Below are 26,239 nucleotides of genomic sequence, written 5' to 3' on the forward strand. Positions count from 1 at the left end.
GTGCCTCGGCCAGAGCACGGACAATGCAATGCCAACTTCTTACTCCATCATCATTGGCCTACCTGGCAGCCAGCACAGGAGCAGCTGCAAAATGTACTTTGCCTGCCAAAACTGAACAAATAAAAGATTTTTGCGTAATGCAGCCATATCATATTCTGGAAATAAGTTAGGCTAACTGGCTGAACTGTCATCTGAAATGGTTGTTTTCAAGCTTATAGCAATTACTGGATTTGTTTCAGATTATATTATAGCATATTTTATATCATTGTGATGAATTTTGCATCGGACCACACTTGGTCAATATGCACTTTTCAATAATTAAGTACTGAATATTTCAAAGAAAAGAAATAAAAAGAACAGTATCTAGTTTTCTGATTTTAAGTTCTGAATGCAGAGCATTAATAATTGAGCAGCCACAAGTCTTTTTTACACTACATCAATCCTAAAGTTGTCTAGAACCTGTGTGATATGGGTATTAATTATTTTTTATATAAAATCCTTGCTGCAGTGTCCTAAACTAGCAGGCAGAGAACCAGTGCAGACTCCCTGTTTCTCACAATTACAGATGTGGAGGTTTGTTGTAAAAATACATTATTACATTACTTTTTCAAATCATTAGCATTAAAGCACAACCAATGATTTCATACTCTGGTTACAGCTAATAGTTGCATTGAAAGATGCAAAGGCAAAGCACATTCAATGACTGGTGCTCATTATTCATTAGGTTATAAAGTAATGCAGAAAACAATCCGTGATGCTGACTAAATAGACAGACAGGCAGACAAACAGACAGGCAGATAGACCCTGTTTACACTTGGTTTTAAAATGCGTCTTGGGCGATCGGATCACAAGTGGACGGTGCTAAATACAAGTGTAAACAGCCACAAAGATGCATAGTGTTCCGATCACTCAAACCACTTGCCGAGGTGACCGCATGTATTTTGTCAACATGGCATCATGACTTTGCGTAAACAACCACGGCACTTTCCTAAAGCCAAATGGCGTGTTATCTGTACACATTTTGTTATCGCGAGAACGTGACTTACTATCGCGAGAACAATGTCACACGCGTGTAAAAAAAGAAAAGAAAAAAAAAAAAAGGTTGGGTTTAGGAAAAGAACACTGGGAAAGGCTTTAGTAACACAAAAAAAGCTACAAAAACACGGAAAAAAATGACAAAAACACACTTAGGAAAACAATAAACGGTTGGGTTTAGGAAAGAAACTTAGAGGAAGGCTTAAAAAAAAAAAAAAAAAAAAAAATAAAAAACGGCTGAAAATTGCCACACACGGGACGCGATCCCAGCTCTCCTGGGTGAAAGTTCTTTGTTTTACCATTCCGCGGACTTACGTCCCTTTATACTACTCGCTACAGCAAAAATTCACTCGTAACGTAGGTCAATGGCGGGTGAATTGCGTTGGATAAACACGCTAAAAAGCGACTATCAACTTGATAACATGGCAAAATGGCATACGAATTGGCGTGTCATACATACGCCACTTTATGAGATCAGTCTGCTTTTGTAGTGTAAATACTAGTCTGGCTAGTCCACACAGCATTCTGGGATGGGAGACAAATGTGCTCTGGTTTATTGGCATTTCTTTAAACCAATCATAATCGTCTTGGGCTGCGCTAAGGTCCGGACGGAGCAATGGCGAGACTGCAAAATAGCTTTGGGAAGGAACTTGTTTTGGTGGAACATGTGTATGTTCAAAGGTTGTTTTAGTGGTGCAACAGAAAACTCAGATTGGACAGATAGTCTAGCTAGCTATCTGGATTTATCCTGCAGACATCTGAGGAGCAGTTAACCATAGTCTTCATAAATCGACCAGAGTTTAAAATTCCAACACAAAGAAAGTGCAAAGTACCGGACATCCGGCCGATTGAGTGAAATCCGGCGCAATTTCCGATAGCAATGGAACAATCCCGGAAGTGGAACGTCATGGATATTGACTGTGTAAATGCTAATGCGTCCTAACGTGTCACTGACAGGATGTAACAGGAAAATACGCCAACAACACAGGACATGGTATAACGTGCTCACTTTACGACGAGTCGGACGTCCATCGTTTTGCCCTATGGAAAGGGATGTGTTGGACTCTGCTGACAATAGATGCTCTTTAGGCAAAGGTTTGAACGGCAATGTGTCTCGGCTGTCCACAGAATACCAAAATGCATTTTAAAATCAGGTGTAAACAGGGCCATAGATACAGGTAGACAGATCGCTAGATAGATGAAACCGAAAAAGGCCGAGCAGACAGAGCAGCAGGAAACCGCTCTAATGTGTGAAAATGCCTGCCAGAGAAATTCAATTTGTGACAGTGATTGGCTGTAAAGTGATGAACCCCCAAGGAGCTGATGGTCACACATGTGAGCCGATCTATAGCGCAACCACAGGGCTCTGGATGAGAAGATGGTGGGTGCTACCGACTAAGGAAAGAAAGTGGAAGTGGAGGTAGAGAAATGGAGGTCGGTGGCTGTGTGCAACATGCCTCATTGCTCTCTATCGCCAGAAAATGTTGGATGGAAGATAATGGAAGGTGTTCTTTTCTCTTTTTTTCAATGTGCATTTACTGGCTAGTGTGGGAGTTGTAGACTTGATGCTATTACTCTGTTTAAACCAATCAAAACAATTTAAATAACTTGTCATTTGTTGATTTGCAAATATTCTGTTTAAACTCTGTGTGTGTGTGTGTGTGTGTGTGTGTGTGTGTGTGTGTGTGTGTGTGTGTGTGTGTGTGTGTGTGTGTGTGTGTGTGTGTGTGTGTGTGTGTGTGTGTGTGAGAGTGTGTGTGTGGGCAGTGAGCCACCTTCCTTATCTCTGCCAAGGCCCTGGCACCTCTAGTGTCTGCCTGGCTGAAGCAGCCCCAACCCAACAGCACACGGGAGGTGTTAGTCAACAAAAACAAACAACACCCTCATCCTGGCCCCTGTCTCACACCTTGCCTCTCCCCATTAACATAACTGGCAGGGCTGCTTTATAATACTTCTGGTTGAAATCATCACATTAGGACTGCTAGCATTATCCTTCTGCTTGACTGGCCCAGTGCCAGTATAAAGAGGGGACATGGGGAGATGCAGACAAGGTTAACAAAGGCAGACGGGCTGCTGTCTGACTCTTTTACTGGTTGTTTAGGTAAGATTTTTCTCACACTCAGGCAGGAAGCAATTCCCTCTTTCACAGATATCATCCCAACTGAAAGGTCCAAATGAAACTCAGTTATTCCTCTCTGTGCTGTCAAACGTTTTGTCTTGCCTGTATCTCATAATAGTATAACAACAACTCCCTAAAATACTGTTACTCACTGACAATATCAAGTACTGTTATGCAGTGTGACTGAATACTGTGTTGGCATGGAAACAACAATGTGCTATTTCTTTAAGCAGGGCTGGCAGAAGAACTCAAAAATACATTATTACTTAACTCATCCATACACATTTCCTCCTTCTTTACTTTATTTTGTGCATTTTTCCCATCACTTGGTTCACCAATATAGTCTCATTTATCCCCCATTTCTACAGTACAGAGTTATCTATCAGAACACATCCGTGTACAAAATGGAGGTTTAAAGTGCTCATATCATGAAAAAATCACTTTTTCTGGGATTTGGGGTGTTATTTTGTGTCTCGGGTGCTTCCACACGTATACAAACTTGAAAAAATAACCACCCATGCTGTTTTGAGTGAGATACGGGTTTCAGAATGTCTTCTGCCTTCAGTCTCTGGGTGAGCTGTTCAAAATCTGCAGGGCTTTCTACATCAGTAGCCAAGACGGGGTGGCTAATCGCTAGCGTGATATCGCTAGCATGCTACCTCGTTCTCAATGGCAAAACAGTGCTACAACACAGACAAGTTCACCATAATCTACAGAAGAACTACTTACATGTCCCTGTTCTGCAGGTATTCCACACAAAGTTGGAAGTGCGCCCTCATTTAGAAAAAGTCTCCTGGCTAATCCTGCCTTGTAAGGGACTGTTCGTTATTTATTTAAGGGTCCACCGGAGGAGTTTTGGGACCTTTAGGCTAAAAAGACTTGACCCTCCCCTCACCAGTAATACTTTTTCTATGACCCTCCAAAATGATTTGAAAAAGAGGCATGACCCTCTCCTTGCGTGCTAGTTTGTGCTTAGCAAAGATGTACAAATGTGACTTGATTTTATACAGCCATAATATACATGAGTTAACCTCCTCACACTCCTCTGTTATGGTGTGGTGGCCATTTCAGTAGATTTACTCACTAACATTGTTGTGGAAACACAATAAGCATGGAAACTAAATGCACACTTCCTGCATTACTGCATTACTTCAACTACTAAGTTACTCCTCTAGTAAACTAGTATTCACATGAAATAAAACAATAAAACATTGAGACCATCCAGCAAAGCACTCTGGGTAACATTCAACACACAAACTGGTTGCTATGGACTTGTCACTACGCTTCCTCAGTCATTGTATATTTTAGCACATAGGTAAAGCTTCCGAAGCTTAACATTATATTCCAAAACATATATGTTTATTTTATTTTAGCAGATTTTAAATTACATTGTAACAATTTAACAATTCGCCCTTATGAAATCCAATCGCGGCACGGCTGTCTTGGAACAGACGGTGGCGGAATGTCCCAACACTTAAATTCAACTAAAATGTAACCGTGAATACTTAGTGTTGGACATACAGTCTGTTGAGATGCCTCTCCAAACGCAGAAACCAAGCGCAGTCACATCATAAAACGTTAAGACACGTTGAGAAAAAAGATCCGTATTTTGCAGTAATCCAATGACACAAAAAAAAAAGTAATCCACAGCGATCAGTAGATCCACAAATAGAGTCACGGTGTATCCAGCAAATCCTATACAAGCATCACATTCACCAGCCAGCTCCAAACAGGTGAACGAGGCCTCTCCACTTCGCCGTTTAAACAAAGTGGAATAAACATATAAAAGTCCAAATCTACACAAAACCCGCAATCAATTAGTAAGCTGACATCAAATGTATATACTAAACCTTTATTGCAACGTTGGCACGGCAAGTTTTGCAGACATAGTGCAACAGTAATTTTCGTTTTTTTGCTTCTTGCTGCTCCCATTGTCAGCCAGGTAACTTTTTTTTACTAAAGCAGTATATGAAATCTGATGTATTACATGCCACCATTTAGTTGTTTTGTTATTTAAGATATTTATAAAATATCTGGTCATGCCAGATATAATTATTCCACTCATTTCTCCATTCCATAAATACCGAACGCTCCCTAACTGACCTGACTAGCTGATCTATGATCCTTACCTAGCTACTGCGCATATGCGACTGCAAACAAAGATGGTACAGAAATGAGATGTCTCACTCTGTAGCTAAAACAGAGACCTGAATACCTGACCTGATAAATAGTGTGAAACCTAGGGTTACCCAGTTATTACTTCTGCTATTTTGTGCTGATGTTTACCTTTGACCCCTTCTTTTCCCCGCCCATAAAACCTATATTTTGTTTTTACCTGGGAGATCAACCATAGCTTTTTACTGCTGGTGACAGCTCAGCCCCACTGGAGCATTTGGAGATGCTGTTGATGGATGGGAGAGTATTGGGCAATCACTTTTCCCACAGAGATTTTCCCCAGCCAGTCTTTAATTTGAAGCAATGTTCTTGTCTCCAACTACGTCGCTAAACTCCTGGTCACTGGTTCCCAAAGTGGGGTCCAGGAAATGTCAGTTCTCCGTCAGAGGGTTCTCAGTTCTCTAATCATTATTAAAACATCGTTGCAATAAGAGAATGTCTGGAAGTGTTATTGTGATGATGGGTTGTACATCTATCATTTACCAAAAAAATGAATAAATCTCAGACAGATATTAGAGAGCTGAGATATTTGTGATTTGTGGATCCTTGACATGAAACATTGGAAACACCTGCTATAATATGCCATCCATTCATTAACAGATAGTACTCAAAGCTGCTCACAGCCTCTCGTCACTTATATTACTGACTACTTTCAGTCCTTGTAATCCTGGCAAATGTGTTCAATTTAGAAGAAATTGTTAAGTATCTGTTCCCTGGTGTGAAACTGAGGCAAAGAGATGTCAGGGGCGACCAGTTTCAGAGACTGTGCAGGGTGGTTCCGGGCATAGACTGCAAAGCCCTGTGGTGCATGTAGAGTATTTTCACTAAACGAAAGAGCACAACAAGACTGCTTGTGTAGGAAGCTTAAGCTTCCACAGATGCAATATTGGAGTGACTGGTATTGATCAACACCACACACAAATCTCTGCTGATATATTATAGCCATTTTGTAAGACAAAACTAAAATATTACTAGAGATGCACCGATTACAACCTATATAGACCAAATCCGATTTTCTTTGAGTTAGGCCAGCCGATACCGATTTTAGCCGATTCCGATGTCATTTTTTCTAACCACTTTACAGCACACACAAATATTTATTTTCTATCTTCTAGAACATTTTGCACAGAACATAGAACATTTTTTGAACAGATAATGGATCATATTGGATGATCATATGGATATTAAATAGAACTATATAAATTACTCCTGGTGTGGGACATTCACACACATCTAAAGTGCAATGTTAGAACCATTTCCTTCTTTTCACATCCAATATCCAACTAAAGAAATGTGATTTTGCTTTTTGGCGTCGTCCCTCATCACGCCCTACTTTTTCCTTGCAGGTGTTGCATATTGCAAACTTGTTATCTTCTGCACACACGCTGAAGAATTTCCAAACAGCTGACATCTTGCAGATTAATTCCAGAGGTTCCCTACATGTGCGAGAATAGCGCGGACACGCGCTTCACACCGCGAGCAAGTACGCGCGACACACGGCAGAAAAGTTGAGAGAAAGGAAAAAGAGACTGTGCTGTCGCGTCCGTGTCCTTGTGAACTGTAACTCGTATAACTTATGTTGTCGGTTAATTGTAGCGTTGACCGGCATGAAATTGGCATATGTCAGACTGACCTGCCGGTCGCCAGTCATGGCCGAGCACGTGAAAACCGTCCAATTCCGGTCACCGGCCGGTCTATCAGTGCATCTCTAAATATTACTAATTGTTCTTGTATTCCATTAAGAATCACAACCTCAAATATGTATCTAATATTTATCCAAAGTCAGACAAACCAGTAAAAGCAGCAGCAGCAGCCAACACCTACTGACTTCTCTTTTAACCTTAATTATTTTTCCATAGAAATATGCATCTTTGCACCTTCAAACAGGCATTCCGATAAATGAATTTTGTCCTCCTTGACACTTCTGATAGCAGGGTATAGTGGGATTGTATGTACCAAAAGATGTCAGTTGAGCAAATGTTATCATGGCTCCCTGCTGTACGATCCAGCTCGAGTTAACTCGCTGCTATAAAGACGACTGGAACATTTGCCAGAAGTAGTGCCCTACTGAGATCAGGACTGTGCTGAAGAGCTTTGTGTTCAGCAATAGCAGGCATATATTATGGCCAGTGTCTATCTAGAGAGAAAATGGAGGAATCGGTGTAAGTCACTTCTGAAATACTACACTATTTATATGTAAATTCTTTTGAACCAATATCACACATGTACTTTATCCTATAGCAAGGTTGCGCTAATGCTATCCGAATCCATAGCATGTGATTATGTTGATAGCAGATAACACCACCATCAGATTTGTAAGACTGGGAGTTACTTTACCTGCCTTAGGCCATCCTTGCTGTTCTGCATGATCCTCAGGGCGTAATTTGACCGCTGACCTTTGCTGTTGAATTCAATGTGGCCTGTTAGACCATCCAATTCTACCTATCCAACACAGAGACAGCAACACGTTAAAAGACCTCTAAAAAAAAACAAATGCCTGCTTTCCTCTCAGCAGCACATACTATGGATATGACGGGAGGCTACATTAGCACTACTGGCTCAGTATCAGCCTTTTAAAATATGTCAGATTTAGAATAATAATATGAAGACGAGGCTGTGATATGTTTAATTTATGGCAAAACAGACGGCTCGTCTGTTTTGCCATTAGTCACGTCTTCTTTCTCTGAGAGAGAAAGACAAACAGTCTGATATTGAACCCATGCCGCATTTAAGTATTTCGATAGCTCAATCACTTACAGCCGTTTCTCCCTAATAGGATCACACATTTTCTTCACTGACAGCTCATCTTTATCTATTGTCTCTCAGACAATGTAGATATGAGATAAACTGACCTAGTGGATAGGGAGCATATCTATAAAGAAGATGAGAGCACAGACGTCACATTATTATCTGCTGTCAGTGAAATTATCTAGGTTCTAAAATAACAAATTAATATGCAACATAAGTGAAGCAATCATGAAGATCTCAACAAGCTCAGCTATCTGACATTATCTAATTAATGCCATTTCCTAAGTAAGAAACAGAACTACAAAAACACACAAAAAACAGGAAAGATCTTGAAAAAATAGATTGACATTTCGGGAAATATAATCTTGTGCTGAGAGTTGAATGTAAAGATCGTTTCTGTCATTTATATTCAGTAAGTATGAAGCAACTGATTAGCTTAGCTTAGCTTAGTGTAAAAAAATACAAAAATAAACTGGAAACAAGGGGAGACAGATACAGGTAACAAAATCTACCTACCAGCACCTCTAAAGCTCACTAATTAAAACATTATGTGTAGAAATTAATTTTGTGATTGATTTGTGGTTTTACTGGCGGTTATGTGCCAGTCTCTGTTGGTTGCCTGGCAATCTCATGATAACAAAACCAAAAGGTCACTGTGCCTGTGTGTTTTTGCTTATTTAGTTTCTCACTTATTCTGTTACCGCTTTACTTTCTACATGTTAATTGAATATTTTAGACCCTAGTTATCACTGACAGCAGATAATAACGTGAGAGATAACAAGATATAATAATGAGTGAGCATTCAAGGTGCTGGTCGGTGGATTTTGTAGACTGAGCCATGCTAGCTTACTGTACAGACAGGAGAGGGGAGTCAATGTTATCACCAAACTCAAGAAAGCAAATAACCACATTTCCCAAAATGTCAAACTATTCCTTTAAGAAGTCAGTCCTGTCGTCTATTTGCATGATGTCCAGCAGAGGCAATCTTACCATCCTCAGGTAATTCATAAGGCTGGTGCCATGTTCCCAGATCTTGGAGGACTTGCAGGAGAGCTGAGTGGCGCCAACATTCTGGCTACGGTTCAACTCCTGGACCGCCGCCACCACCGCGTAAACCGCATCAAAGAGCAGAGCTGAGGAGAGCTGCAGAGGAAGAGGGAGGGAAGAAGGTGAGTACATTATGCGTTCACACACTGACACACACACACACACACACACACAACACACACACCCCACACACACACACACACACACACACACACACACACACACACACACACACACACACACACACACACACACACACACACACACAAACTAAAAGCAGAAAAAACTCAAGGCACAAAAACTGCAAATGTAACATGTCAGTGGTTAACGGTCAGTGATGGGTTAACCCATCCCTGAAGTGGCAGTGAGATTATTGCATTAGATCATTAGAAAGACTGATCTGCTGACAGCATTGAAAACAATCTCTCTCTCTCTCTCTCTCTCTCTCTCTCCCCTCTCTCCCTCTCTCTCGCTCCGAGACGCTGTCCTTCCTACTCTTATCCCCAATGAAGCTGGCACACCCTGACCATTCCAATTACCGCCTGCTTCTCTCAGCGAGGGCCAGAAAACAGTGGGAAAGGCAGCTTTTCCTCTCATCACCCCAGTACAAACAGTCTCCTTGTCACTACCACTACATCCTGCTATGTGCATTTGATTAAAATGCATGATGCCCTGGATTAGAAGCTAGGGGATTGTCTGAGATTCAAGGCTGTACATTTGTGTAATGGAAATAGAGATGAAATGGCCCTGATGTTTGGTGGATATTGATACAGGGAGGGATTGTGATGCATAAGAGAACTACAATAGGCCATTAAACTGCAAACCTGTGATGTATTACCTTGAATTGGCTAAAGTAATTGGTGGATTGCACATTAAGAGCAATATGGTGTATACAAACAGCCTGTGAAGACATTACAAACACGAGGTGATGCATTGTAGGTTTGATATATGGGAATAATGTCTTGGTGGTTGCAGCAATAAAAAGTAAATGGCAAAGTGGTGTAACAGTGTTACTAATTATATTACACTCGTAGCTAACAATATCTATGACTTGAAGCAAATAGTAGCGTGGCATTAACTCATCTTAGTTTCACTTTTATTCTCTGTAGCATAGAGTAAGTGCTCCAGAAAGTAAGTACTACATTCCTTGTAGAATAGGTCTGGATCTTTCGTAAATTTTGTTAGTGGCTTAGAATAAATTCAGGATTTAATAGGAAAAGATGTGCTTGTATAGGCCAATTTGTTGACATCAGTGTTTTTTGCATGAGACCCATAGTCTCAGCCGATGATATGCAGAATCACAGTGACTTGCAAAATTGCACTGAATAGAGCCTGATAACAAAAACACATTACAAAGGTTTACATGCTTCAGAAGCCATTGTACATTAGCAAATGACAACTCCATACTAAAAGGGACAAGACTGAGTTAGGTCTCACAATCTAACTCTGTAAATGTTCGGGGGACGTTTTGTGGCTGTAAAGTCTATCTCACAGATGTATTTATTTTTATTTTTTAAAGTTTTTTCATTAACATATGGTCAGTGATCTGGAGAACCTTCACTTGGCATATAGCAGCTCCTCTGTTACAGACCTGTTTTACAGAAAATAATATAATATCTTTCAGCCTTTGGTTATGTTTGATGTTCTCTAACACAAATACAGTCACTGACATGTTAGTCTTATAAAGATAAGGATGACTGTCCGTGCCCCTGTGCAATTACTTTCCTTGATGCTAATTTGAGAGCATAAATATCTTCACACAATTAGATAGATAGATATTAAAAAGGCAGTATAATAACTTTTATGATCAGTTAGCATGGTGCACCTTTATCTTTGAATGCATTAAATGTCTCAGGTCTACACATGTAGAGGTTACTTGTATGCATTTGTTCTATGTATGAGCCCCACAGTTAAATTTCCTCCAGACCTAATTACTTTTAATGAAAAGACAGCATATTATCTATGTGCATGTCTAAATGAGTTAATCACTTTCCTGCTCTGCCTTCATCAGCCTTTATTCTCTCTAGTTATTAGCTAATTAGTCACAAGTCCTAATTGCCGTAGGCTCAGAAGTATCCGGGTGACCTGCTGTGCGCAAAACACATTTCTTATGCTATGTTCAAACTATTCTTAACCTGTTTTACCGCCCAGCTTGTGTTAAGCAGAAGGGGGCGAGGGGTGTGCGTTTGCTTTTTTTCTTCTTTTATTTTTTTTTTACTTTCTTTTAACTTCAAACAGAGAGAGAGGGAATCATTCATTCATTTTATGTAATTAAATATTTAATTTATGCCTTAACTGAATTTCTGGTTCCTAATGAAGCCCTTAAGATTTTTTTTTGCATCCAGATGTGTTGTTCTTGTTGTATTTGTTAGCAGTTCTTTCTAATTATTCACATCATGTTTTTTTTCACAAGGACATTGCTATTTTAATTATTTTAAAGATGTTGAGCTCAAATATATAAATTTAACTTCATATGTATATGTATAATAAGGCAGATATATTACCTATTCACTAATCATTAGTTTCCTCTATTGTCATCAATATAATATTTTTCTTTTTAGTTATAAAGATAGGTACATTAGTTTTAAAACTAATAAAATTCTGGAAATATTGATGGTTTAATATTAATTCATTTATAACGGTATGTGTTAGGAGAAAATTAATTCCACTATTGACATGTAAGGAATAATACAGAAAGACTTACTAGACTCCGAGAGCAGGAATTCAATCTAATAGCTGGTGAAGTTCTTGTTACTATCAGAAGCTGCTTTGACACTTCTGGACAAATGGGTGAAAGAGCTTAGCCTTGAGACGGATTATTGGGGAGTGAGATAATACTCAAAAATGTTGGTCTCGTAAACAAGCGCTCATTTACGAAGGGGTGGCACTCATCACGTCTATGCTGGTCATTTACAACACTTTATTTGCTGATGTAGAAAACTCAGATAAGCCTATCTCATAAAATAAGAATGACAGGGTTATGCTGAGAATACAAACTGTTCAAGCATGTGTGCGTGTGCGTGCGTGTGTGCGCGTGCGTGCATGCGGGCCAGTTTTTCTGTCTAGTATGGCTGGCTCAAATGTAAAAACAACAACTGTTGAGCCAGCATGAGACAAACAACAGTCTTTAGTCATTCACATGTAAGCAGTAACTTGGTGATTTGAGGCTGTTTCGAATTCAAATACGCAGAGCATGGTATGTTAAATGTTGAGCTACAGACAATGTTTAGATGAGAAAAGTGGATGATTTAAGGGGGGGATGCAGCAAAGGTAAGACGCTCTTTTGCTTTGCATTTCCTCTGAAGCAAATTTAACAAGAAGGATGCCATTATAAATGTATAAAGGAAGGTAGCAAACACTGCTAATGAGCAGTCTGGGAAACAACAACTGCCTACAGCAACACCTGCAATTTCAATAGTTAACTGGATGAATGTCGTCCCTGTATATTTCAGAGACATTTTTGTCTCTAAGTGTTTTAGTGGGTGAGTTTGAGATACAGCAGTATACTAGAAGCGTAATGCCTCAGAAGACCCTGTTTGGACTGCAAAGGAAATAAATAAAAAGGGTTCATCCATTATTCTACATGGGTAACCTTGGTCTTCTCTCTCTCTCTCTCTCTCTCTCTCTCTCTCTCTGTGTGTGAGATCATGTGTGTGTGTGTGTACTAACTGGAGTGCCAGCGAAGGGTGCATGGTCACAGTTTTCTTGCCAGGAGCGGTTGAGGCTTAGCACAAAATCCTGGAAGAAGGGATGAGTTTTGTTGAAAACTGAAAAACCGACTATGTTGACTCGTTGGTCTACCACGTCGTCCAGTTGGAGTAAAGAGAATTCCTGCAGGAAAAAATGAGAGAGAGACAGACAGAAATTATTGGGTGAATGCAGCTGATTCAGATGGGAGCTGTCATATTCTGCCATGATCTGGTATAATCGACTTTCACAATAAATGATACATCGAATCATTGTCAAGGTAAAAAGGGCATGTGTTAATCAAATATGTTTACATCCGATTTAATCCACCTCACTTAGTTTTCATTATTCCCATTATTACAGCTGATTGACATCAGAAAGCTGCCGCAATTTGTTCATTCTCACCATTTAGCTATGCATCACTGCACACAACCATGCATTTTGCACTGGCCATATGCTATTCATGACATAAAGGAGAGTGTGTGAATACTGGCTTGCAATGCTAGAATTAGAGAGAGACAGACAGAAAGAGCCTGAAACAGACTGGAGACAGGAAACAAGACACTGAAACCGATAATTGAGAAAGTGAGATACAAAAATCCATGGCATACTGAAATGCTCCAGGTTAGAAGGAGAGGAAAAATACAGGTGTTTGTTATTTGGCTCTGGGTGAAGCTGATTTTTCTCCGTCTGGGGAGCAGCAGACAGGGGACAGGCAGAGATAGAGATGAGAAAGAGTAGAAAGGGGAGGAGGAGGTGGTGTGAGTGGAGTTGGATGTTTCCTAAGGGTTAATAGAGGTGTACCCCCTCAGGTGGCAGCCTTCGCCAGGCAGCCTGTTGTGCCATCTAGCTTATGACAGCCAGACCAAGCCTAGTCTACCTGTCTGTCACCAAGGCCAGGGACTCTGACGATAAGACGGGTTGGAGAGGATGGTGAGGCAGAAAATAAAGAGGCGTGGTGTCAGAGACAGCACAGAGCATGTGGAGAACAAATGGAAACCATTCATACATGCATGTATATGGGTTACAACGGCCAACAGGTTGGCCAAGTAGAAAAGGAAGTTAGAGGTGTGTATAAATTGGTGGAAAAACAATTATCTTTCAATTGAAAACAATGATCAAAGCTGCTACTTTTGCTCTTTAGACCTCCTGCCATGTAGAAACCCACTGCATGTGTGGTAACAGCTTTAAGGATTAGGCCAATATCTTATTTTTAAAAAGCAATTTATTCAGCCAAAGGGAAATCATGAATGTCTCCTGGAGATATCAAAGCTTACAAAGTCTAAGGCATGGCTATGAGGGAAACATGAAAAAAAAAATGCCTTTTTCATCTGTAAGAGGAAAATGGATGAGAGGGGATTAGGCAAATCAGATAATGGACGTTCAGACAAAAAGAGTTAATAGGTCAGTGGACTGAATAACTGACAACCAGGTAGGTGGAAAAAGCTCTCAGGCCATGAGTCACTCCACTGTGAAGACACCAGTGGGTGACTGCACTGATACAGACCTGTAGCAGAGCAAGGCTGGAGGAAGCAGTGGATATTGACTTTGAGTAGGAGGCCTATTATCCCCAGTGCCAACTCCACAGAAACCTGGAAATCCCAAATGTTTAGCTTTGCTAGCGTTTAGCAGAGTGCCTCTGCTGCATGTCAAAAACAAACAACTGTGCGAACATTGTCAAGATGAGCTAAAAGAACATCACCTGAGTGGAGAGTGGAAAAGTTAGGGAGTTGCAAATCAAGTGGAAAGATACATGTAATATATGTAAATGATATCGGTCCTGGACAGCAGGACCTGATTTGTGTGGTCTATCTCCAAGTGGTGTGAAGTTATAAACACCAAAAATGCATATACTGTATGCACTTAGGGACTATGCATCTTCCAGACAAAAACTGTGCCACCTGGGACAGTTGCCATTGGTTTAAAGAAATACAAACAAGCCAGAACGTTTTTCCCCCTATCCCTGAAGAGATATGCCATGTAGCCAGACCACACTCCATCGCTGATACAGCGCTGTAGAGAAAGGTCTGACACAGCAAGACTAGTGAACATCTGATTAGTCACTATTACCGTCCCAACTCCGCCTGCTAAAAAAAATGTTTTCCTCCTTTAGAGGTGTAGTCACAACGGATTTCGCTGCCTATTCATTTCTTGAAGGAAATAGTTAGACACATTTTGATTCCAGCTAATGGCTTGACCTTGCATCTTTTACTTTGTGCAAATTTCAAGCTGATTGGATTTTGAAATGCAAGATCACAATGTTCAGCCAGTTAAAGAAATAGGGTAATTCTGACCTCTTATTCAAGAAATATTGATACTGGCGAAATCATACAATACAATACAGAAGTTAATGACGTGACGTCAAAGTGTTTGAAGTATAGTCTATGCCTACATGTTCCTCAGCAAAGCTTGAGGAACACTTAATCCCTATCTCAACAAACTAATTGACCACATCAGGTTATCTTTTTTTTATTTTTTTTTATATATACTCAAAGGTTGGGGCCATAATATTATCCTGTGCATTACAGAAAACACATTGGCTTATCTCCCTTCTTTTTGTATCTTTAGTTATGCCTTGTAGAGCCTCATAAGCCTTTTGGGACTGGCCATATAATTACTGGCTAAGTGTACTTTAATAGATCATTAGAGGTAGAGCTGTGCAAACGAGCCTATCATTAAGCATGCCCCTCAAGGGTGCCTGTATGCATGCATGTGCATTTGCATGCGAGCACAGGCACAAACACAAACTGGAGCGTGTATGTGCACACCCAGGAAAAATAGAATCCCTATAATTGAGCAACACATGCACATACTCGCAAAAGACCAAGGTCACCAAAATATCCTTAGGCCATGTCTGAAGAAAACTAATGTGCTGCATACGTAGGCTTTCAGGGCACAGACACTGACACTGACACACACACACACACACACACACACACACACACACACACACACACACACACACACACACACACACACACACACACACACACACACACACACACACACACACAGACTAAATCCCTCCACATGAGCAATTATGCTCTCTTGCATACTAAATAGGTGGTGTGAAATGGACAGTTCTTAGCAGAGGACAGTTGGTCCACAGCAGTGGGGGAACAAAAAGGCAGAGTTGGAGGGTAGAAGAGAGCAGCAGAGAAACCAACTGTCCAACCAACTGGGGTGAAAAGGGTGTAGGAGCAGAATGATGATGAGGAGGACGGATAAAGAGAGCGAGCGAGCTAAAAGTTGAATCAATGGAGAGAGGAGAAGGTGAGAGATTAAGAGAGCCTAAAAAGCAGTGGGGGGGAAAAGAAAGAGCAACAGAGCGAAGATGAGAGAGGGCAGGACACTGCGAGAGCATGAGGGAGTGACAGGCTGGCCGCGGTCCCCCAACACCGGGTGTCACCTGGAGATCAATCAGCAGCCGCGACCCGAGCCAACCAACAAAAAACTGGTGCTTTACCTCCTCAATTCTTGCCCTTCTCCCTCTGAAAACCTCCCAATCTGAAAGTCTGTCTTTTCTATTCTTTATTTCTTTGCCTTTTGTTATTCTCTACATGTCTGTTTAATCTTTTTTTATTATGGATTTTTATATCCTTCCAGGGATTTTTCTTGCTTTTTTTTTCACATAATGAAAGCATTTTTCAAGCATGCATACATGTACACTCACTGACAGACATGTCCGAATGTGTGACCACTTGGTGTGTGTTATGATGTATTCAGCTTGAGCAGTGAATAATGAGATCCCAGGAGATCTGATGCTGCTGATAGTGGGATACCCTGTCATGAACCATACCCCACCACCCCCTACACATCCCTTAGCCATCCACACACGCACAGACATATTTCGTTGCATTTGCCTCTATAAATCCACCATCCTAAACAGGTTATCCAAAATGAAGCAAAAACCTCTTTCGATCCAGCAGCCCCTTTCAGCTTTTTCTCATTGTGCATTGATCTCATCTCCATAAATAGGAATGCTGAGATTATAGCAATTCTCTAGGTTCCAAGGACATCCACTGAATCAGGCTGTATCTCTGCTGCATGCTTGGTACAGCATCCTATAACTGGAAGTGAATTCTCAACTAGAGTTGTTCTTTCCATAGACAAGCCTTTCAAATGCAAGTTAGAGGGTATATGGAGTTTTGTAATATGTATGCATGCTGTGCAGGGAATGCTGCTTCATACTCTCACTTTTTAGAATTAAAATCTCAGTATTTCAATGAGTTTGAGTCATCTAAAGAGTCTGTCTGTTTAAAGAACGTTGTTACAGTGGCATCACAATTAGAACTACAAGTCAATGGTGGTGTAAAGGAACAATGCAATAATGTCAAATGAGTCTGAAGGATTTACTGAAGTTGCAATGAATCAGGGCTATTAAGGACGGTCACACAAGTTAATGTTTTGTGTTTTTGTTGAGCAAAATTACAAAGAGTCGTGTTTTATGTCCACCTGATGAATGTATGTTTCACACTATTTCTAGCTCAGATTTTGGTGTCTACTAACTCCAGAGGGAAATATCTGACTCTCTTTAGCTGCTAAATGCTCCACTATGTTCACCAGGAGGATTTTCTGCTGCTGAAACGAGGCTGATGAAAGCGTTGGGACTGAACCAAACGGTAAAGTTGAGGGCCATAAAACCGAAACAATGAGCTGAAAGGCGCAAAAAGGCTTTGAAGATTTGAGGGCAAGTGTGCAAAGTTGGTGATCATTTTTTGTGGGTTTGTCATAAAGAATGACCCCTTTCACATTACACAGTCATTATGTATTCTGATCCATTGTTAATACAAAAATGTTGATAAGTGCAGCTTTAAAGAGACAAAGTCATGTGGAATTTCCTTTGGTTGCTGTATCCTCAAATGGTAAAGACATTATCTTCTGTTCTGTAAAATGTGCCCCAGATAGAGCCGTAAGTGGTGATAATCATAATTGACAATTTGAAAAAGAAAGAAAAATCCTCTCCACTTCTTATCGAGCATGGCAGCCCTGTGAACAGCAGACGGACTCCAGTAGCCTATGATTGAGTAACATTTCTGTAAATTGCATATTGATTTTCCTAATGATAAAGTACTAATTAATGACGCCCCTCCTGTTATACTGGGGGAAGGGTATCACATGGTAAAACCTTTAGGCCTCGGTCTGGGCTTCACTTTGTAACGAAATCCATTTCTGTGGCACAACAATTATCCCCTAATAGCTGGAATGTTCATGCAGTGTTTTTGGCAATAAGTCATTTCATGCTTGTATCAATTGCCACGCAAATTCAGGCTGAGCTCTACAGCCTCCTGCAGTCTCTTAATTACGATGTTCCCAGAGAGCGTGGGTTAGGAGGAGAGGAGAAGAAGAAAAGAGTAAGCATTACCAAATGTCATGCCTACAGACTTGTTATGAACCTGATGTAATAGCAAAATTGGATTGGACCAAGTGATCTCTCCTGCGTAGGTCACTAAGCTGTAACGTTCATCAATCCCAGTGGCCAGCTAGTTACATTCATTCCAAGATGACCATGTAATTACCATACCATATATCTTAGCATGCTGGGGTTGATAAATTAGCTTTGTTTGAAAGCATTTAATAGCCACATACATCAAAATAATATGGCAGCATTCCTGCAGAGTGTTGGAAACAAATTACCAATTTCATTCCATTATTCATAGAATTACGTCTGACCTGCAACAGTAACAGCCTATTTGTGTGGCAGAGACCTTATGCCCAGAATAATTCTGAGGCTGGTGGAGGCCAAAAACACCATGAATATTGCAGACACTAGCATATGTTTGGAATCTGAAACAGTGTATTTTTTCCCCCAGTGAGCTATTCATTCAAATCCCAGCTGAATTTTATGGAGGAATGTAACAGTTGAAAACACAAAAAGCAAAAAAAAAAAAAGCATGCAAAGTCAAAAGAATTTCTTAAATATGATTTCTTCTTTAAATTGAAAAGATTTGCATCTACATTGCAGATTATTTTGTTGGGAAACATAAAATGGTTTCTGGACCTCTAAGGCTGCAGTCGGCAGTGGGGTGGAAGAGTGGGTGGCTAAAATAATGACACAGAAGAAGAAAAAAAATACAGAGGGCGAAGCAGCAGATAATGGAGATGAAACTCCATCTAAACTCTGCTCATCTGAGTGAAGCCCTGAGTGTTACACATCGATCACCTGAGTATTTCTCATCAAGGCCGAGTAACCCCTCCGCTTTGAGACTACATGTTCACTCTCGACCACAGCAGGAAAATAATACACTATATACTGTACAGGAAATGCCTGGATAGCTTTAATGGTCATGAATAGCTTCTAATGGTCATGTTGAGATTTGTTTCATGTTCATTTTGCTATAATTTAATATTACACATTTACTTTTATTTTTATGTTAGTATAAGAGAGATGCAAAGGGAAAGCAGCCTCGAGCTCCCTGATCAAAACAAACTCGAATCACATTTAATCTATGATGACTAGCAAAGGTGATTTAGCCTTGCTGGCTCAGCTCTGCAGTTGGGGAATATATGGTGACAGGGGCTCACTGTGGTCTTTTGTACCAAAAAGATGGAGATTCTGCTGCCCCATTCAGATTTCATTTTGAAAGAGCATTTTCTGCTTCATCATATTTAATGGAGGATATCTTAGCAATCCTGTTTAGCTGCTTTCTGTCCTCAGTGGCCAACGACATGAAGTGCTGTTTGTGCTGTTTATTGTCTCAGTGAGCCTCGCTTTTTATCTTCATTTCTTCCATTTTGTTTGGAAAGGAATGTAAGTGTGAGTGTTGTCTTATAAATTCTTTGTGCTGCTCTCAGACCAGGCACGAATTTAGCCAATTCTGCAACCAATTTAATTGGATCAGCAGGGTGTTCTGCATTGTGATTGGAATGAAAGCCGCTATGCATACAGTTTGCATAAACGGCATGAAATTACAGCCATCTGGTTTAGGAAATCATATTGTGATAGCAACACAGATAAAGTAAGTTTGATTCTCAAATCATCTGCAGCACAGAACATTAGGAAGAAGAACTTTAGAGTCACCCATAGGTGCTTCATTAACATAATGCAAAGTTAATTGAGGTTTCAGTGTCCAAATATTCTAAATCATCTAATTAAAGTATTATGACTTAATAACAGAGCTCACCTGCCTGTATGACAGAACATCAAAGAGAAACTGCATAGAGGCAAACAACTTGTTTCCTTCGCTAATCTTCATTGGACACGATCAGCTCGGCTCAATCGTGTATTGAACTTCCTGTCTGGATTTCTTTGTCTGGCCAAGTGATAAGCAGAATACAATTACATTTACGTGCTTCATCAAAATGAAACCTCCATCAGGCTGATTACAACCGCAAAGAGATGGACATGATATTTGCTCCAAATATCACTAATGACTTTCTGGTAGGTGCTGAATGTGTTAGAATACAACAGCACATGTGGATTTAAAAACACATGAACATACACGCTTGAGTTAAGCACACTGTGATGGCAAGTTAAAGAGGCGTGACATCAGGGTAAGTGGGGTCACTGACCAATAGCCACTTGGGCTTTCTGGTGTTGATTTATAGCTGAAAAGTAATTAACAGTGAAGGAAAATGCTCAGTTTAAAAAAATGTGATATATTTTAGTTATTAGAAAAATAAACAAGCTCATTAGTGTTAAGTAGTGCATCCACACACACAGGCGCATCTGCGTTCTCGCAAGCCACAAAGATCCTGGTATTTTAGTAGCGTAAAAGAGAATTTCCCACTTAATCGAAGCACTTTTATCAAAGCATGCATTAATGGCTTTTGATAAAGATGTGGAAATGAAGTAGGTAAGCTGTAAAGAGATGAGGAAAAGAAAATGTGAAATGGAAAGGAGGAATGACAATGGCAGCCAGGTGGGATTGTAGGATGATGTCAGGAAGAAAGTTATAGAGCATAGAAAGGAAGTCAGGTATGAAGCCAGCAAGCAATTTTAACTTTCCAAAGAAGACCCTACAGTAAGCTGTGACTCAAGCCCTGGGATTTGGAAGATAATAGGCTGTAATACAATTGTCAACACTGAGTAATACAGACATGGGGCTCAGAGGCAGAGCTTGTGGCAATAGGGCTGACACAGAGTAATCAATACTCCAGAAGTCCTCACACATACACAGGTCTGAGGCTGGGAGGTGGAACACTACACTAAATTGTCTTCATTTACACAAACATCCAGCTGCCGTCTGGCTAATCTGTAAAGATAAAAAGAGACCGGGGAACTTCAAGTCTTATAATTTTATGGTAAACAAGCGTTCTCAGAGTGTATTTTAATATCAAACTTCATTCTTAATCGTCACATACACAATGTAGTGAAATTCTATTACTACATTTAACCCATCCTAAGTATTAGGAGCATATACATACAGCATCCGGGGAGCAAATGAGGTTCGGTGTCTTGCTCAGGGACGCTTTGACATGTGGCCGGAGGAGCCAGGGATTGATCTGCCAACCTTGTAGTTGAGGGGCAACCACTATACCTCCGAGCCACAGCTACCCCTATCGTTGGGAAGTTATGTTTAGGGTGATAAGGCAAGGAGGCCCTGACTCACATATTGAACATGCCAGGTTGCTGGTAGTCTCTCACACAGATTCCAGCATCTCCACCATTATAAGGCAGCCAAAAACTGCTCAACATTAAAATGTATTTTCCATCTTTGTAGGCTGACTTTGGTTTCCATTAATGTCAGCGCTTATTAAAATATGTTTTGAACATGAAGAGACCCACGTCCCAACCTGTTAACCCTCAAAATTAGACATAAATGATTTATGAATGCCCTTCATGGACACTGATGTGCATGCCAATGCCCTTGTCATTCTTTTCTTTCAGAAAGTAAGTTAGAGCACAAGATGTAAAAGTGACAATTCCCTTTTTGTGAGGAAGGTGACCAAAATATTCTGTATATATTTTTTTTTTTTTATATTTACATTAATTTGCTTTGAGTTTAAACAGTGGAAATAGACTTGTCAAGACTTCAATTTTTACTGATCTGGAATATTAATATGTTCAATCAGTGATGAAAAGGGGACTGAGGTGGATGCCTACATGGATGGTCCTCTACAAAACCAGCAATAATACATCATAACTGCAAGACCTTACTTACCCTACAATAAAGAGATGATGTTTTAATCAAGAAGAATGTCTTCAATATAAGGCAATAATTAAATGATTAAGACATGACTGAGACTCAGATTATTAATCGTCTGTGCAATCTGATATGGAGCATAATGAATTGTTTGGAAGTGTCAATGGAGCGTCTTACTCAGCCTTCATATCACAGAAGTATTCATATTCTCCCACCAGAATTGTTTTCAAGCTCTTTTCACACGTGGAAACTGCAACAATACTGAATAAACCACATGAACGAACAGATAAACAGATAAAACTCCCGGTAACACATGATGCCGGTATGGAAAACTACATGAACATTGCAATTTAAACTGCATGTGTTGTATGTAAGTGTACAAATTCTGTGTACAACAACAACAACAACTGTGTACAAATACGCATCTAAATCCTTTCTCATGTCAGTGGACAGGCTAAATATCTTCCGGCAGCGCAAAATAAAACTCACGCACTTCAAGAAAAAAATCCTAGAAAAAACACTGGATTAGCTCAAATTGGTCTTGAAGAGGCTTTGAAACAGCTAAATCAGAAACTAACATTTGGTATATAGTAGGAATGCATCAATTTACAGCCTCAAAAGCAGTCGTCCTTCCACCTGGGTACTAGCTGTGTTTATGGCAACAAGTATTCATACTGCTCTACAGCACCAACACAATACATGTAATTCTTAGCTAAATAAATTGACATCTTTGCATTACAAATGAATAGCAAGCAGAAGTGAAACACACTTGTGACATAATAATGAGTTTATATTCTGGCTGGATGCAGATCTCTGTTGTCACCGTCCACGTAGCCTATTACCTTTTCTATTATTCAGTTGATTGATTCTCAAACTCTGTTTCTAAACAGGGAAATATGAACTTTACATAAGCCGTGGAGGGGAATTAATTAAATCCCAATCATTTTCACAGTCACAGTGGCTGCCCTCTAAAGCAGTTTGACTGACAAGAGTTTTTTGGGGGGGATTTATAAATCTTGTAGAGAAGGGGGGTGAGGTTGATTTAGAGTTTTTTTTTTTTTTTTTTTTTTAAGGGATGTTCCCTCCATTCATTCACAGATATGGGACAAGAAACCTTACCAGAACAATACACTTGTGAAATTGAATTTTGTATCACCTAGACAATACTGTTATCAAGGCCAGGCACACCCAAAAGAAATACAGAGTGAGAGAGAGAGACACTGAGAGGGAAAGACAGAGAGAGAGAGGCAGGATGCAGGTTTTGGCAGTAAGGACAGAGGTAGCAGTAAAGACGTAAAATTACAAGGACAAGAGCAGACAGCAACTACTATTTATTCTTTACTAGAACAGAGTGACAGAGGGTGAAGCAACCTCCTCAAAATCAGTGAAATATTTGGAATAAGAGAGAGAAAGAACATTTGAAAAAGATGTTTGTGCAGGTCGGTGAGGCAGGCATTTCCTCTGTTCTTCAGTGGCACATTCAATTATAAAGCATTTTATCATTTCACAGTGTTGGGAGGAATAATTAGAAGCATGGAGCATGTCGAGCCCGGAACCCCAACTGGCCAAGAACAAATGGTGGGGAGCACGGCAGTGTCTGGGAAAGAATAGGGATTAACAAGTGAATAACAGCATCAGCCATGCTTCAGAAGTAAAACCTAACTCCCCTCATCAGCCTTTTAAACAAACCTGCCAATCAGCTCAGACTAATATGAACTGAGAAAAAGAAAGAGGAGTTTAAATGAATGTGTGTTTTTTGTATGAGTGTGTGTGTGTGTGTTTGCATGAGGACTTGTGCTGCAATGAAATGTGAATACAGTTTGCAGCCTGTTTCTGTAGCACCATTCTGGTTTCTGACACCAGAAGTTAAAAAATACACAGCTCATATCCAGAAGACAAAAAATACACAGCTCATATCCAGAAGACAGAAAATACACAGCTCATATCCAGGAAGCAAACAGACAGGCAGGTAGATAAGCAGGCTAATATGTTATAACTGTATGTATGTGTGAGTGGGAGGGACGATGGGGATGTTGTGTGTGTGAGCATGTACATGAGTTTGTTCAATGAAGTTTGAAGTGAAGTTTTATCATTCATATGTGTGTGTGTGTGTGTGTGTGTGTGTGTGTGTGTGTGTGTGTGTGTGTGTGTGTGTGTGTGTGTGAGAAACAGTCAGGAAGTGCTGGCAGCTCTTCAGGCACGAATGCATGACAACGACTGCAGTGACAAGAGGGATCACGGGTGTGTGGAGGGGAAATGGAACATGAAAAACAAAACAAACAGACAGAGGGGTGTATGTATGTGTGTGTGTGTGTGTGTGTATGGGGGGGGGAGCCTCACTTTGCAGAGATGGATAATATGTCAGCCGGCACTGTGCGTCAAAGCATGTTTTTGACTGTTTTTGTGTGGATGCAAGAAAGAGCGAGCCTCCACGCTTTCATCAAGACTCCAAATGACATCACAAAGTGATAATGTGCCATGCGAGGCGTTGCTAGGCTCGATCCCGTGCTCACCTAACCTTCAAATGACATTAGGCATCCCGTCAACATATGATGAGTCACTGCCAATCTCATGTGATTTATCCAATCCTGCTGAGTAGCTTGGATCGTGGGATACAAATCACTTAGATGGAAGCCATGGAGCAGGGACTGAGTGCTAACCTGTGTGTGTGCCTGTGAGTGTGTGTGTTCTGTTTGTTTTGATTGTTTGTGTGTATGCATCCATCAGACGAGTATATGTGTCCGTGTGGCTCTCGTCTGAGTGTAACATTAAGTTAAAACTAAAGAAGCTGCATGATGTCGGCTACTTTACAGAGAGGAGCCCTGTGGAGCTTCAGTGCTTTTCTGTGAAGCATGTTTTTGTTTTAATCTCTCTGTTCATGTGACCCAAGGGCCAAGATTTCTATTAGATCTTGCAATTAAAGCCCAGGATAATAACGGCTGGTATTAAATGGACTTAATGGGGAGAGAGGAAAATAAACCGGCGCTGGAAGCTTTCTCACATAGAATAAAAGAAACAATTTTTGATACAATCCGAGTGATGCCTGTATGCTCCTTTTCCTCCCCATCACCTGCTTGTCTAATTCTGATCCGCACCATCAACTAAAGGCAATACTTTTTTCTAGATTAAGCATTACATTACCCAGGACCAGGGCCTTGGAAATAAGAGAGCAGAAATAATGTATCAGGGAACACAAATAGTAGCAGGTTTCAGAGATCGCTATGAGAAGCACCTATTTGAATTGTATGGCTTTTAACGAAGGGACAGGGACAAAAAAAGAAAAAAAATCATCTCTCTTTGCCCCAGGCAGCGTCCACTAAAGATCATTAGCTCTAGTAAAGGTCTTTGGACGGCTATTCTTTCACATCTATCTTCTACATAGAGACGTTAGTAACCAATGGACTGTTGAACAAAGACAAACATATACAACCTGTTTAAATTAAGGGGGGCATGAGAGAGAGGATGCAAACAACAGATATAGCCATGCTATACTTGAATCGTATATTACACAGTTTGAAACATGAGACCGCAGTCACTAGAATGCAGTGCAATAATTCTGCTTGGTTATGGTTGCAGAACAGCATCGCTATTCTATCGCTTTTCTTCCCTACCTAGCTTCTCACTCCAGATTAATAACATCAACATATAACAGAATAAACAAACACGACCAAAATGAAGGGTGAAAGCAGTCAAATCCATAAGTGGGCATGACAAAAACCCTGACTCAAGACGGGTAGCTGCATGAGGACGTTGATGAGCGTCTTGAGATGATTCAGGGGAAACAGATTAGGCAGGGGAGCAGTTTGGCAGATCGTTAGTCAGGGATGTCAGGACCAGAGATAAAAGAAGTGTCAGCAGAGGAGGAAGACAGAAGAAAGGAATGGTTGGAGAAAATGGGAAGACAAGGGAGAGAGGGTGAGGGAGGAGAGGGAAGATACAGAAATAATGGAATATATAAGATAATTTAATGTTTATAAGCCATAAAAAAGGTAATTGTATAACACTTGCAATAATATTTAACGTGGATATTTTCATAAGGGAATCATGAGTAGGTTATATGTTAATACATTTTACATGGCCCTTTTAAGAAACCCATATATGTATCATCACTTTTAGTAATGATGGAAGATTTATTATTACTAGTTACATCTTTAATTCTTTTAAGATTATTTTTGGGGCTTTTCCCTTTATTAAGTAGTGACAGTGGATAGACATGAAAGGGGGAGAGAGATGGGGGATGACATGCAGTAAAGGGCAGCAGGTCAGATTTGAACCTGCTGCAGGACTCAGCCAACACGGGGTGAACACGCTTACTGGGTGAGCTAGAGGACGCCCCACATAT

General features: G+C 40.3%; 1 protein-coding gene across 10 annotated transcripts in view; it reads right to left on the reverse strand.

The window, feature by feature from the left end:
• The window catches only part of grik4 (glutamate receptor, ionotropic, kainate 4), a 334,323-nt gene that overhangs the window by 54,313 nt on the left and 253,771 nt on the right, over positions 1-26,239 (reverse strand). For all 10 annotated transcript variants that reach the window (XM_039786171.1, XM_039786191.1, XM_039786208.1 and 7 more), the window contains 3 exons: positions 12,794-12,955; positions 9,068-9,220; positions 7,667-7,771 (listed from right to left, as the gene is read on the reverse strand). In XM_039786171.1, coding sequence (XP_039642105.1) covers positions 7,667-7,771; positions 9,068-9,220; positions 12,794-12,955 — 420 coding nt within the window. The remainder of the gene's footprint in view (positions 1-7,666; positions 7,772-9,067; positions 9,221-12,793; positions 12,956-26,239) is intronic.

This window comes from Perca fluviatilis, chromosome 2 (assembly GCF_010015445.1).
Source record: "Perca fluviatilis chromosome 2, GENO_Pfluv_1.0, whole genome shotgun sequence".
Lineage (NCBI taxonomy): Eukaryota > Metazoa > Chordata > Actinopteri > Perciformes > Percidae > Perca > Perca fluviatilis.